The sequence below is a fragment of the Limulus polyphemus genome, unplaced genomic scaffold (genome assembly GCF_000517525.1).
Source record: "Limulus polyphemus unplaced genomic scaffold, Limulus_polyphemus-2.1.2 Scaffold167, whole genome shotgun sequence".
Classification (NCBI taxonomy): Eukaryota; Metazoa; Arthropoda; class Merostomata; order Xiphosura; family Limulidae; genus Limulus; species Limulus polyphemus.
Window position 1 is genome coordinate 593,476 of NW_013665777.1, and position 16,830 is coordinate 610,305.

Below are 16,830 nucleotides of genomic sequence, written 5' to 3' on the forward strand. Positions count from 1 at the left end.
CCAAGTTTTACTCCACTTACGTTACTCACGTTAGCGTACACGGTTATAACAGCTTCTTAGCAGACTTATATGCTCTCTTCCTTTTTGGCGCGTCACCTTGCCTGTTTTATAGGTGCGAGAAATGTTTTTTTTTTTCGAACGTTCGGACAATACTGAACTATATTTAACCGGTTACGGAAGTGGATATATTGTCGATTCTTGCGTTCACAAATATTCTACAATCTTGGAGAATTGGCGGGAGTTCCGCCATACGTAACTAACACTGTGAGCTAGGCACGTTTTTACATATAAACTCAATCCAACAAACGTTATCATTAAAATAAATACATAACAAATTCGTTACACGCAATACATCTCCGACACTATAAGTTACGCAGATTTTTAAATACATATTTAATCTAAACAACGTTCATATTAAAGATAAATACATAACAATAAATTCGTTACACATTACAAAAGGCTCCGTCTCAAAGTTGTCATGTTCAAAGCACAAACTCTCCTCCCTGATGCTTTCCATAATATATCAAGTATACGAAGAAAACGATTTCTCAGTGCCCGTTTCAACAGCTGCATCATACAAAAGTCCATAGGTGACATGACAGGTATGATTTCATATGGAATAACATCAATTCCAGTTTCATTCTCCAGCTGTTCGAGAAATGCGTCGGTTGAATGGATATGTCATGGAATCAACTTGTGTATACGTGACTTGTGTCGCTTTTCCATAAGATCTTTCTTGATCTTACTGAGCACTATTACCTGAAATATGTGAACGATTCTTACTAGTGCCCTTTGTGTTCGTGGATTGTCACCTGTTAGAAGACGGGTGCACTTTGCTTACCAAAGCTGAGGTGTGATTTGTTGCGTGTCTCTTTCTAGATGGTCCTGGTTCTCTAAATCGTTTATTCGTACAGTTAAGTACATGGGATATCTTCATATGTAAATTTAAATCCTCGATTTCAGTACATCTTTATAATATGAGAGTATGAATATCTTGCGTCGGAAAGGGTTTTTGCATACTGTTCCGACTATGGTTGTTACATGACTTGCTGGTTTGAACATTCCAAATCGTTTTAATATAACGTAATAAACCCTCTCTACTTTAGATATGAAACTATTTTAATATTACTGATTTCATATCATCAGATTATCATCAATCTACTCACCAGAAATTAGTATATTGTAATCTGATTAAATTACTCACTCTATGGAGAAACAGATTGTAGGATTAGTAGGCTGTGTGTACAGGCAGAACTTATACATAAAATTTTAATACAGTAACATCTGAGTGGGTTGTTTGCGATAATTCAGTACTTCTTATACTTGACAGTTACTTCAATATTGAATGGAAAAAATCGTAATTGAAAAATAATAGACTTAAATGCAACAAGATTTTTGTTCTCATAGATCTATTCTTTATACATATTTGATAACTTTCATATCTCTCCTATCTGGAGACTTTTGGTTAAAAATACCAATATATATTACCACTTTTTTAAACTGCTAGAACCTGTTTCACACAGAAACAGTTCCAGACAAAGTATTTTACTTCACTTCGTAATGTACTATGAAACAATTGGGATAATCTCTTTATTTTAATATCTTAATCCTCTCTTTACTGATGTTAAAATATTCTTGAGAAAATATTTTATTTGTGGGGTTTATATAAGTTGCCTATAGTTCTGTATGGTAAATTAATATCATATCCTATACATAGTGCAGTGTTATTACGATACAAATAATGTGTTCCGTGAATGAGTATTTCAGTTGACCTATCATAGCTGTGTTCTTTAGAAGTTCCTTATCGAGTCAAGAAGTAAGAAATTAATGTATTCTGAATTCAGTACGTTGAAGCATGTTACCCAACAGAGGCAAGAATGAGATAGCTGATCGAGGGAATGATTTTACAAGCAACACACGTGCACTTTGTTATGCATACTGTAATTAAAGATTAAAATATTAAATTACTTATATGCTACATTTGAGGATTCTTCAAATAACACAAAAAACAGTAATTTTGAATCAGTAACATAAACACATTGTTTATTTAGTCAATGACTGTAATACAAAACATTTATCATTTTTCACAAAAATCACCCTATAATAGTGGCGTCACACATATTCATAAGGCCTTCTTTTATCTCATATACCTATGAAAAATAAGAACTTGACTTGTATAAACAGTTAAGGAAAACAATAATATTGAAAGCAATATGGTGATGTACAATTAGTACCCAATAACTTGATTGCATTTTAAAATTATTTCCCCAAGAACAAACGAACAAAATATATCATATGCCGTTTGTGCAAATATTAACACAAGACTACACGAAAAAATTAACACAAGACTACACGAAAGAAATACAAAAGGAACATGTTTGAAAAACAAAATATACATGTAGGGAGGTTTTTACGACAAATAAATACGTTTTTAAATATTGGAATTTCATAAGAATTATTACACATATGAGGTGGACTTTCGAGTCAATACTTAATTTGTAACTTTTTACAGTAAAAAAATTGTTTGAAAGACACTTTTTACAAATATCACAAGTATAGCTGTCATCAATCGAAATTCAAAGATTGCCTATAGAAGGCCCGTACAAAAAGAAAATAAAAAATGAGAGACAACACATGAGTCGAAATGGACAGCATTTATCTTAATAATCATGGTTGCATTTAACATAGATTAAACTTGAAATAGTAAAATAATTATATTTATATATCAATGCACACTAATTTTAATTTACAGATACAAATACTTTTGTACAGAACTTTTATAGCCTATTTTAATTCGTATATATAATTTTGCTAGTTACAGACAAAAAAACAAAACAAAACATTTATGTGCAAGACAGCACACGCGATTGGCTGGCTACAACTTACACAATTATTAGTTTCTATTATTTGCTGTTGTGTTTGAAAATACGTCTGTACATTTTTCAATATTATACAAAATTTCAGTGTAATGTTCTAAACACTTATGTATAGCTTATGAAAATGGTTTTGAACATCCCCTTCATAGCAAACAAAAACCAAGAATTTGTTCTAATAAATGTAAATGTAACTTTACCTGTGCAATGTAAACACCTGGTGTGTATAAATATAATACGTTAATAATCTAAACACTTGGTGTGTGTGTGAATATAATACATTGATTCTTTCATTCATTTCAGTATTGATATTTTAATCTGTCTTAAGAGTATTTCTATATATTCCTGTTCGCGGTTCTTTCTTTTCGAATATAAAGGCTTCACTTTGATACTACAGTTTACCTTTTCATGAGTGGAACTGTATTTAATTTCAAATATACTGATTATGCTTAAATCGCTTAATATTTTTACGAAATATCATACAATTTTTAGGCATATTAATAATATTAAAATGGAATAACAAACATTAATTTCGTTTTTCTTAGATACTTAAATGAAATAATTTACTTCATTAGCTAACTGGCACTTTGGACCCATTGTCTTTTCTATTCAGTAAGAACACTTGAGTTCTTGTAATCATATCAAATAGGTTATATGCACTTTCATCATTGGTTTATTAATATTACAAATATACACGTGCTTTTACTTCTCTGCTCAACGGTATAAGTTACGAAACACAATGTTTTTTGGTAGTATAAAAGTTTTTCTTTTTACTAGTCAAAAAGTTGTCTATTTTCAAAAGACCAATAAAAAGTGCTGTGGTTGGCGCACTCAAAGTCTCAAAAAACAAAATTGTCTGTTTTTCAAATTTATTGTAAGTTGTATTATTCCAAAGCTAAGGTAATCTGGAACTATATTAGCATGACTAAAACATGTGGCACTTTTATATTTTTACACTCGACCCTTTTCAGTCTTTATTGATAAAAAAAGATGACTTCAGGGTATCGTCACCACATTGCTGCTGATTCCAATTCCACTTGAACTTGATGTGTACCATTGGCATTTTTCGAGCAATTCACATTCCTGTAAAATATATAATATATATATCATGAAGCTTCTTCGCACATGAATCAGTATTTTCCATACTTGATGTGTAAATTGTTTTTTGAAGCAGATTTTCCATACAGTAGGCTGGGAATGTTTATTTTTAAGGACTTTATATTTATATGCTTAGGAATTTTTGTTCATTCTTGAACTATAACAGTTATTATTTACCATAAAATACAGTTAAAGTGTTACGCACTTATTGTGTGAAAATACTTAAATTAAATCTACATTAATTCCATCTCTTACATTTGACTAGGTCCAAAAAGGATTTTACTTATTAGTTATCAGAAGACGTTACTTATTCAAAAGAACAGGTTTGTTTGTTTGTGGATAAAAGCAAAGCTACACAGTGGGATATCTGTGTTGTGCCCATCGTGGTCAAGCCCCGGATTTTGGCATTATAAACTCTTAAGCTTACCATTAAGCTATCGGGGACCAAAAGGAGAGACAGCAAGAAATTACACTGAATCCAAACTAAGCCTCTCCGCTAGGCCTTAGAGGACGTTAATAGTAACTTAAATAACAATGCACCAAGTTATACAAACTTGAGTTAGTAAGTTATATGAAATGTGGGCCATATACATATGTATATATACCCAAATATAAATACATACATACTTAAATACATACACAATTTTTAATTCTAAAAATATGCAAGTTTTAAAGTTCGGCCTACAGGGGATTGAGTTTGGCCCGTCGTGACAGTTATTCAGTTCTCAAATGTACTAGGCGTAAGTGGTCTACAGTTATGCAATGCGTGTGTTTGAGAGAGAGACACTCATTCACATAGCATTGTGAGGTATCGGGCGTGAACAAGTGCTAAGCGTGCCAGACCGTGAATCCGAGGTTCGTGGATCTCGTTTCGTTGTCGCAAAATCGAGAACCGCTCTTTCGGGTTGTTGGTGCGTTATAAGAATAACGGTCACATCCCATTATTCAATTAGAGTATCCCAAGAGTTGGCGGTGGGTCCTGTCTTCCATCTACTTTATGAGTTCAAAATTAAGGGTGGCTTGTGTAGCTTTGCGCGAATATTGGAAACAAACAGCATATCATAACGCGTGTATATGTATATTTATGACACATAAGTACGCCAAATATTTGTACATTATTCGTTTTTAACTAAAATTTCACTACTTTCAATTATCTTGTTATATGCTTCTCAATCATAAGCGTTATTATTATTAAACAAAAATTGCATATGTTATAATAAGTTACATCATATAGGTTATGTACGCCAATGTTATGTATTTTTGTACTTTTTTTTCACTCGGCACTTTTACCATGAATTAATTTAAAAAATTCTGTAATTTAACATTTCAGTGTCAATATTACAATTACATTTTATAACCTTGTTTCAAAGAAGTGCACATGTTGACTTGTTTTTGTCAAATTATAGATTGACTTAGGAGAGATACGTATATGAAACTTTGTTTACCTATTAATTGTTGAGAATACTTCTGTTGTAGTTTCCTCCTGCTGGATATATGTACCGAAGTCTTGAAGACTAACAGCTTTCTTCCCGTTGAACATTTTGTTGGCATCTTTGTCGTCGTTCTCGAATGCAGCGTTTTCAATGCCCAGTGTGCTGCACCCAAGGGTACAAGAGTCATCTTTAGGTATAAGGCCTTTACTCTTTCTTTGATATCTTTTACTTAGCTCTCTTTTCAACTTGATGCCTTTTCCAGCTAAGTACCGGTAGGGGGAATCGTAATCAACCTCTATTATCGTCGAGAATTTTTGTGGAAATATAATATCCACGACTGCAGCTGTCAACCCGACCAGAAATGCGATGATTCCTATGTGACAAAAGTGTGTGAAAATATAAATCACAGAATCACATAATTATTATCGTTATTTAGTACAATTATTGCTAAATTTTCTAGTGCATGTACATAATTTTATGTTATATTATGTCAGAATTTATAAATACTAGAATACCAAGCACACTTAAAAACTAAATAACTGATACAAAGAAATCTATTTGAACTTATCACTTTTATATACATTTTTGAAATTATATTATCAAACGAATACACCTTATAAGAAGATAATCCCGCGTCATGAAAGGCATAACAGTTACAGTTCTTTCTGAAGGGCCTAAAGTTACATTCTTGGAATAAAGAGTTTTGTAAGAACTTGAACAACTCGAATCATTATTTTCAATATGACAGCCATCAAGTTTAAAATCTATATCAGAAAATAAGGCTCCCCAGTGGCACAGCGGTATGTCTGCGGAGTTACAACGCTAGAAACCGGGTTTCGATACCCGTGGTGGGCAGAGCACAGATAGCCCTTGTGTAGCTTTGTGCATAATTAAAAAACAAACAAACAGAAAATAAGATGTTGTAATTTTATTTGAATATTGGGAAAAGTTTGCTACAAATACGAATTTTCTGATATAGTTAAGTTATTCAAGACAAATGGGGAAAATCTCATTAATCAAAGTATAAATAATAGGAAACACGACACTATGGTGTTGTTGAACTAATATCAGTTTCTGGGAGGTATTTACGCCTTCATTTACTTTCATTTGCCATCTAAAAGACTGATGTAAGTAATAAGAAAATGTGCAAAAAGGGGACATTTTAAAGTAATTTATTAAAGAACAGTTGAAAAAGCCTTTATTCCAAAACGAAAATGCTAAGACTAGACGTGTAAAACTAGGTTTTGAACACCTTCTATTAGATCACCATAGAAGAAACAACTAATTTTGTTTTTGAGCACGTTAATCTTTATAACTATATTTTTCGTGTGAATTTAGTGATTTTTTGCATTTCTTATAAATCTCTCTACATTCACTTTTATTCCTCATCAGTTTCTAAAATGTAATTTGTATTTCTGTTAGTTTTTTTTCCAGCAAAAGCCACACAATGGGGCATCTGAGTTGAACCATTAGGCGAAACTAAATAAAACATAAACTATAAATCTCTCTGAATAATATGAGAGACAAGAAACTTATGTTCTGATCATAATAATTAATGAATCAAATCTTATTTGTTGTCCTATAATGGACACTTTGACCCTTAAGATAATGTAAAGCCAAGGAAGCTCGTGACTAAAGTAAGAATCGATCTTTATACCGAAACATTTGAACTGCTCGATAGACAGCTTTTATTAGCGACAATACTTTTAATTAAAGTTGTCCAGTTTTTACTGCTCACATACATAATAATTATAAATTTCAGATATAAATGTTTAACCAGAGGGAGGTTAATTTTGTCAGTAACACCGAACATTTAGTTATGATACTTCTAAGGCTGTACCACCACTAAATGTCTCAGCTAATGTTTTTTTTTTAAGTTGTATAACTATGCAAATACGCCTATAAGCATAATAATGCATTTGGTGAATTGCAGTGAAGGGCCACATGACCTAATTTATTGTATCTCAAGGTAAATTTAAAACAAGTGGCTAGGCCCTTCCCCAGGGCTGTCGCGCTATGAAAACTATTGACTGCTTTGTAAATAGTGTCGCTCTAAACTCCCCATCATCAGAGCCTTTCGTCGGGCGTTGACCTTGGATACCACGTTGAAATTTCATATCCCCCATTATATCCATATATGTGTGAGTGTGTGTCGTCAGAACGTTGAAAGTGAAATATATTGTAGTTTGTTTTCCTGAATTCTGTTCAAAAGTCTGTTTGGAATGATGCAGCTCGAGTAAAGCGGGAGTCGTGCACGAGCATTGACAGAACGATCTTTTGTATATGTGTGTTTTAAAACCCTGATCATAAGACAGGAAGACTCCTTGTCATAAACTAAGCAATTGTAATTTTGTTGCATCTATGTAAGATTGTTATCTCAAACGTTTAATGCATTATCGGCGGTATTTTGCTAATACATATGTATATGTATGAATAAGTGCTTTCAATAATAATATTGCGTTGAAGTGTACATGTTGACAGATATTTCCTAAAAAGATACGAATTGCGTGTTAGTAATTTGCTGAAAACGTGATTCTGTTTGATCGACCTAACAAAATGACGATTTCATTCTGAACAAGAATACATTATAGGATAAACGTAAAAATCATCATATAAATGCAGAATGTATTTATAATAACGTATTTTGATGATTGCTGCTTCTGTCGTCTTTAAGATATGGAAAATAATTTGTTTCTTGTATCATATAAGAACAATAACTATCTGTGATGTGCCAACTGCAAGGATGTAAAACCGAATTTTAGTGTTATAAGCCCTCAAGCTTACAGTATAGCTAATGACGTAAATAATGAGCTATACAAAAATGTAAATCACAACCACATAATGACATGTAACTGTACGTGCTTTGGCATAGCGCATTTACAACTGTATTTACAGCAGTTTGTAAATAACACCTTTCGTATAGCTCTATAACTAAATAAAACAGTAGTTTTTCACAAAGTACCTCAAAAATAAATGGAAATTAACAAATTGAGGCAAAGATATTACTCTCCACATCATAGAGTTAAACGGGGGAGTCACAACATTAAAAAGAAACATTTTACTGGTGATCAAAACAAAATTTAACTCGTGTTTTGGATACTTTGTCTTTTTTGTTATTCGTATGATTGTTAATTTTTATGGTTATATGTATTCTGCCTTCTGCAGAAAAGTAATATGTCCAGATACAAATTATTTTACTCAACTTCATGAACTCATCAAGTCCACATATTTATTACAGTACAGGACTATATAAACTCATGATATCCACATACATATTCCATTACTGGACTTATGAAACCATCATGTCCACATATAGACTACGGTACTGTACTATATGAATTTATCATCTCCACATATATAATTCATTACTGGATTTCATCAACTCGTCAAGTCCAGATACGTATTACGGTAGTGGACTATATTATCATCAAATCCACATATGTATTACAGTACTGGACTATATAAACTCATCATATCCACATATCTATTCCATTACTGGATTTCATGATCTCATCATACCCATATATGATCACATTACACTTTTAGTAACTTGATTTTGGAGTAATCAGTGACCCTTAGTTCAGTCAGCAAACGTGAACATAATAATGTTTTATATTATAAACTATACAATATCTGGTCAAGCCACAAATATTTTTTTTCTGATTTAATTTTCTCAATGCTAGTACCATTACAAAAACCAAATAATACAATTATACATATATTATTGCAACGTTAAATGCTGGAATGCCAGTTATTCCTTTTTAAATGCGATACGGTTTGTTCGCCTTTAATAAGATGTAAAAACTGGAATAAGGCATGACTTCTGATCATTTATTTTCATTGTTCTCATTCACATTTAAATTATCGCTCTCCGAACCATTCATGAGGATGTGTTCTTAATTACCTAATGTTAAAACTCCAATTTATAAAAGCAAGAGTTAGAATCACCCAAACCACTAGACGGCGCGGTCTCAACATACGTATTACGTTTTACACTACGTCTTGGTAACGCGATAGTATTTAATATTGAACTAACTAATACTGTTTACTATTGTTTTAAAGACTGAACCCTTGACAATATTACAATGTTTTTTGTTTTGTTGTTGTTGGAAACAAAACCGTGATCAATATCTTTCATGAGAAGTCGATATATATAATTCGCTCAAAAAAAAAGAAGAAAATCTTGGAGAAAAGTAGGGTAAACTCTTCTAGCGGCGAACCCTTCTGTAATACTGTATTTCATAAACAAGTTTTAAAAATCGATCGTATTTACTAACGCCCCTAAGAGCGTTTTCAAACCTACCTGCAGGTAAAGTAAATCTAAAATGTTTTTTTCAAAAACCTGTCGTCTTTTTACTCTCTCTAGCCGTTAATGCAGCCTAGTCTTACACAGTGTCTCTTTGTTGCGCTTATTTTGAATGTGAAAATATAGAGGTTACTGGGCCAGCTGCTTAGCCAATACGGCAGCCAGCAAAGCACAACGAAACGACAGTTTTCTAATCTTCCGCTTTTACTTGCAGAGAAGGCAATGGCCCACATGAACAAGGTAGTAAGTTGTTTAGTCAGCCACTGTTTCTTTTCATCTTCTTTTGAATTCATCTTTCTTGCTTTCGTTTCATCACGTTGACGTTATTTTTAAATTGTTTTCTGTTTTGACTTTAATCATTTCACCAGCTTTGTCAGTTGTCTTTCATCTTCACATCACAATTTTTATCATTAACTATATTATTTAATTAAATTTTTCAACTTGAGCTTCCTTGCTTAAGAAAGTATATGTTTCCATCTGTCAAACACATTTCCTGTTTCCTGTATTTGGTAATTTCTTACGGTTTCCCGTATTTCATAACTTCCAACAATTTGTTTCAACATGCCACTTCCATATTTCTAATACTCCAAAACTGATGTTTCTCATTGCTGCTGTGTTATTTTCAATCTCTTTGTGTTGCTTTTCCTATATTTCTTTTTTTTTCATACACTTGTTTACTTTTATTCTAAATCTCGTGCTTTTATTGATCTCGAATAATTCCTAACTTTTCGTTCTAGTTACGTTCTATAATCAGTGCCTTGGGCAATCAACTCTTACCTTTCTTTTTTCAAACCTGGTTCTTTGCTATAAAATGTTCTCTCGATCAAATGTTTTACTCCTTCTTTAACCTCAATGTTTTGTTTTGTGTCTCTTCACTCTCTAACTTTATTACCTTTATTTCTCAGTGTAATATATATATAACCTCCCAGTTTTATTTTTCTCTCTTTTAGCAATTTCTACGATTAACCAAAACACTAATAAACACTCATACAGTCTTATTGACTTGCTCGTTTTGCAAGCCAGTATAAATGAATTTATGACAAGTAAATATTTTTTTTAAAGAACGTATCCTGATAATTACCTAAACACAATAAGCTAATCATATTATTATAACTCTTATAAGCTAAACTCAAATACACATTAATGAAGTCAGTTCAGCATCGCCAAATAAGTAGGTGCGTTGAATTGAGTATAAAGTACTCACTATTGTAAGGTTTGGTAGAATAATCACATATAGATATAAGAATAATTTTGATCATAATATATATACAATATAAAGCAGTTAGGAGACTTGACATATATAATGATGAGTTTTCACTAGATCATTAGTTACGTACTCTTATTGTTACATATAATATAATTACAGCTATATTTCTAAAAGTATCCACAAGGTTTAACCAGATTATGGTTAAGATTGAAAAACATACAGTAAATAAATAGTTCTTATAGACTCACCAGCAGAAAGTAAAAGCCAGAAGCACCAGCCATATCTAAATGCGAGGGTTCCACCTTCGAAAGGAATGACTAAAGGCTTTCGAGGCAGCAGTAAAGCGTAGATGGCGTTAGTGAGCAGCATGATGACCCCTGTAAGTTGCATGCAGTAAGCTCCATATCTGGGAACAGTGCATAGTAGGATGTTCATCAGCAGCCACAAAGCAAACGCTGTCCTATAGACGAGAATAACATTACTTTTTTATTAATCGTTTGGGAACATGCAGATCAGGAGTCACAAACATGAATTATGTCCTATAGACGAGAATAACATTACTTTTTATTAATCGTTTGAGAACATGCAGATCAGGAGTCACACACATGAATTATGTGACATTGAAAATGATAGAAAAATAAATCCAACTTTTGTATACTTTCATTGCGCAGTTCTTTGAACCATAGAAAACTCTTGTCAGAGTATACACGTGCTGTATCTATTGTGTACTGTGTTCAAACATTTTTTGAAACGTCTAGTTATTCCGAGAAAAGAATAATAAGAATAAATTCGAGATATGGCACCATATAAGCACATATTCCTTGTCGTTCTTTAAGTAGTTTTCTTTATTTCTTCTCTTTATCAGTTATGATTTATTATTTAGGATGTGTTAATCCACTGGATGGAAGGCACAGCTGTACAGTATTCTAGAAGCAAGAAAATTCACCCAGAACAAGGTAACTGAGGCGGTAGTTTGTCTTCATAAGATGACGGTTATACAGATAAGAAATATTTAGGAATGATTTTGCATTCATGTTTACTATAAAGAAAGATTCTGCTTTCACCTCTATTCTGTACGCAAGTTTTTCACTAAAATGTAGAAAGAAGAACCAACTAGACCACGGAGGTATTTCATAAGACGAAATAATAATAACATTTATGCCCTAAGAAGTTGAACGATTTGGTCTGGGGACTTTCGAAGCTATGCCATACATATATAATATATATTGTTTTCTATCATACTATCCTCTATTCTATATGTTAAAACGCCCTGTTTTGAAGCATATTGCGCTTCAATGAACTTCTAGGTTAGCACTTGTAACTAAGTTATTGCACACTTCGACAACGGGCGTCGAAGTTTTGTATGACGTTAAGGCATATAGTACAGGTCTACATCTTTTTATATGCAGCCTGGTTAAGTTAAACAGCTCCATAACTCTATCATCACACCAAAAAGCATGTTTCGCAATATAGGAAGTGTTAAACTTTTTTACTACACTCTTTCTGTTATTCTCATTTCCGTATTATTATTATATTTTTCCAACTAATAGAGCACCTTTAACAGAACAGGTCGTTTGTACCTATCGTCACGCTGTGTTGACAAAGAAATTAACTTCTTATATGGCACGCTTGTTTAGACTCTATAAAATGCTACAAGCCCATGTACCACATCTAATAAGTTGTAGCTTATGGCTAACGTTTAGCGGGTGTTCCGCTCTATATCTTCTTCCATTCACATTTTCAAAATTCTTGTGTGTTGTATCCAATATATATATAGGGTTGAGGTATGTTAATAATGTAAAGTATTTATATATATATTTACTAGCAGTTGCCCGCTGAAACAATTCAATGGGAAATTTCCTTAAAAAATTAATAAAAAATGTGCAGCCAACCCAGTGCCTTGGATCATAGTGTATATGCAATATGGTCGCCTAGTGGGCCGTTTACAACCGTATGTTGTCATTTTATAAGGTAATTCAATAAGGAAAATTGCATTGTGTTTGCTTTTAAGCAAAGGAGACTGATTGCGATGCATTGTTGGCAAAAATGATAGAATTTCTATGCAATGGGTGCATCCAGCACAATAGAGCGTTCACGTTAACTAAGTACCCGCGGGTATTTTTTCCGCAAGATGCCACCGTTCCTTGTTATTTTATTGAGTGCCAGAAAAGACCGCTACCGAAGTAAGCGCTTTTTGAAAGTTCTCATTTCTATAAGAAGCGTCAAAGGGGAGATATTCAACTCAATTTATTCGACATGATACAATAAAGTCATGCATGTATATAATACCGATATGAAATATATATATACATACATAAACCGTATAACAACAAATGTATACTCAAATAAGTTCCTCTCTTTATGCGATTTTTCTGTTCATGCTCCTATCTTCGAAATATTTCTTTCAAGCAGTCGATGGAGGAAGTCCTATTTTATTCGTGAAATTCCCTCACAAGAAAGAAACATTTTTGTTCTTAATAAGTTTTTTTCTCGGATTGACCATCCAGCACATACAAAGACTGACGAATCGATATAAAATTTTATGAATTGAAAAATGTATTTTGATATATATATATATTCTACGGTTAACCATTCAGGAGGCAGAGAGCATGACAGACAGATAGACTTATGGCTATTATATACAGAAAGATTTTTTTTATTCCATCTCTACATGAGATAGTATGACTTAAAGACTCATGTATACCAGTCTGTGACTGACACTTATAAACGTCTTTTCATCAAAGAAAAGGATTAAGGTCACACAAATACCAATCACTAGACTTTCAATTTCACCAGTTCTATGATATAGTCGACAAAATAGAACATTGGTCTTTTATTGTGATTATCAATAATATTTAGTTTTTTTTTGTTGTTGTTGAGCGCAAAGTTATCTGTGTTGAGCCCACTGCGGATATCGAAACACGATTTTTGCACGGATAAATTTTGAAACGGTTTTTGTGGTCCACTATGCACTTTATATTCTCAAGTAAGGCTGTGGAGAACAATATTAACTAGGCACTTTATTTATTTATGAATAGCCAATGTAAATGACTGTTCATACATTTTGTGAAAACGTTTTAGTCATTGTTTTCAATTTGTATAAGTTTAATTTATAAAGTTCTTTTTATTCGCCTGACAGTATAAGAATTGTATGACCAAGTTTGTCCATAATAAGTCAGATTGTGCCCAGAGGTTGTATGCTAAAACTTGACTTGCATGACCAAGTTTGTCCATAATAAGTCAGATTGTGCCCAGAGGTTGTATGCTAAAACTTGACTTGCATGACCAAGTTTGTCCATAATAAGTCAGATTGTGCCCAGAGGTTGTATGCTAAAACTTGACTTGCATGACCAAGTTTGTCCATAATAAGTCAGATTGTGCCCAGAGGTTGTATGCTAAAACTTGACTTGCATGACCAAGTTTGTCTATTATGAGTCAGATTGTGCCCAGAGGTTGTATGCTAAAACTTGACTTGCATGACCAAGTTTGTCCATAATAAGTCAGATTGTGCCCAGAGGTTGTATGCTAAAACTTCATTCTCTGTCAGTTTTCAAAAGTTAATCGATTACACACAACATTGTTAACTTTCACAAATTTCTTTGAAATATCAACATTTATAAATGCAGAACAACTACTTTAGGGAAGACTTTCCCTTCAAAATGTTTTGTTTAGAAAAACAGTCGACAAATTTATCAAGTTTTTCCAACAACTTATGCAAAACCTGATTTTTTCCAATACTTCTAGAGAGTTTATATGCATTTCTTGAATGGAGGAAATATTGGCATGTTTACCTTTGTCTAAGAGGGTAGCTATAAGCTTTTCTCACAAATACAATCATTTCCTCGTGATGAATAGAATCTTTTCATTCTAGTACATGACATGAAATGAGGTTATGATCGATCAAATACGACCCTCTTGCCAGGACTACTACTGACGGGTCGCGTTAAATTTGTTCACAACAGATGTTATCTAACTTCAATAGATAGCTTAACAAAAACAGTTTCTTACAAATAAATAATTGGACAATAAGTATGCTAGTAAATGTTTAAACAGCATAAAGGCAGGAACAGAGTATTGTACAGTTAACATATTGTGAAGCAATTACTTGAAAGACAATTAATAATTACAGCACAAAGAATCAAATACTTCTCAGCTCCAATGTTAGTAATTATATCATAAAATAATTATTTTCAAAGGAACACTGTCGATGAGGATTTATTAGAAACAGATTATTATAAGACAAACGACACAAAAACTGTGATAAAATAATATTTTTCACAAGTGAAAAAAGGACGTCCATTGCTAATAAAAGACGAATCTTACCAAAGTAATATGTAGGAATAGTATCCTGCCTGCCGGTATTGTCTGCCCCAAGAAAATCCCTCCAAATCTTGACTGAGGTATTCAGCAATGGTTAAAATAGGAAACGGCAACCCTTTGACCAGTGCTTGTCGGTAGTCGTCTTTGATTTCTGTAGCTGTACGAATAAAAAGAAAGTTTGTTTTTTCCTCCTTCAAAATATTTCCGACTTGGAAATCCCACTAGTTTATTTAATCAATATGCACATATATTGGTGTTACATTCATTCTAAAGTGATTACGTTTCTTACAAGCCTTGGAAAACTACCTGAAAAATATAAAATTTAAAGCTGATCATTAAATAATAGATAATATATATGTTCCTGTTTGATTTATGCACGTTTGTAAAGACACATACACCCACGCCGCCTGTGAGTTATTTCTACTAAGCTCTTAATCCTACACTAGTTATCCAAACATTATAACATTTTTCACAGATCTATAAATTTGAATAGTCTATTTTGCCAACTTTTCATGTATTATGTTAAAATTTAATCAGAACAACAACAACAAAACTCCTTGTTTTGTCACTGTATACATTTAAAAAAACAAAAAATCAAGCAAACTGACTGTACGTAACTTATTCTTGGTTTAACCCTTTTTTCTAGATTTTTCTTTCGGTTTACATAACGCAATCCTTAACCATAACTTATAGCTACTGATGGGTTTAACCGAAAACAATAAAGTAGACTGTTTTAAATTCAAACATTCATCACTTATAGCCAGATTTCGTAAGAAACGTATCAAAATCGTGCTAGAGCGATAACAACGATATAGTCAAACATTTCAGTTATATCTTGTTGCCAGAAAGAAGCGGTAATTAGTTGTGCCTAAACAACATATACTTCCACGTTTACAAACGTGCTCTCTCTAGGGTCGTTTCTAAGTTCCACAAAGAGCTTTTTAATGATAACAATTAAACAGATAGCAGTGTAATTGAAAGCACTGAAAACACCCTTCGCCACATACATTTCTGCTCTATGCTGTTTGAACAGAGGAGGCAGGTCATGCAGGAACGTTTAAAATGCATATTGTTAAAATGAGGTTTGCTTAATTCTTTCTACGCCCAGCACTACATTATCAAAACGATCTTCTAAGTAGGAGGATGAAAAATTACCTGATTGTCATCTTTCTTAAACATTATTTATTTATTCTAGGGACGTGAGTTGCTAGTATGTTTATGATATATACGAATCATGAAAGACGTGAATACTTTTGCTGGATTTATTACACTAATCTATACACTTTCAAAGAGTTTGGCATTTATAGAAGACATATCTTTATATAAAAGAAGGTCAAAGTTGTTTCAACGATTTTCAACATACAAAATGGGGAAAGGGGAAGCTATGTAAAAGCGCAGTTAACCGTGCATAACATGATCACAAGAACGTGTTTATAAAATTTTAATGACATGGTTTATATATCTAATATCAAGTTTGTCTGTGGCATATAAAAATGGTGTTATCACCGTGTTTGTTTATGTTTCTAATCAGCATACGCAAAAATGTTACGTACGAACAATGTAGACAATGTCACAATTATATATATAAAAGCC

At 32.6% G+C, this 16,830-nt stretch overlaps 1 protein-coding gene across 1 annotated transcript in view; it reads right to left on the minus strand.

Annotated features, from left to right (window-relative positions):
* Positions 1-2,037: 2,037 nt before the first annotated feature.
* Positions 2,038-16,830, minus strand: part of LOC106477564 (dual oxidase maturation factor 1-like) — a 35,620-nt gene continuing 20,827 nt past the window's right edge. Inside the window, exons 6-9 of the mRNA XM_022381483.1 lie at positions 15,241-15,394; positions 11,166-11,377; positions 5,417-5,777; positions 2,038-3,956 (exon numbers count right to left, since the gene is read on the minus strand). Coding sequence (XP_022237191.1) covers positions 3,881-3,956; positions 5,417-5,777; positions 11,166-11,377; positions 15,241-15,394 — 803 coding nt within the window. The 3' untranslated portion in view covers positions 2,038-3,880. The remainder of the gene's footprint in view (positions 3,957-5,416; positions 5,778-11,165; positions 11,378-15,240; positions 15,395-16,830) is intronic.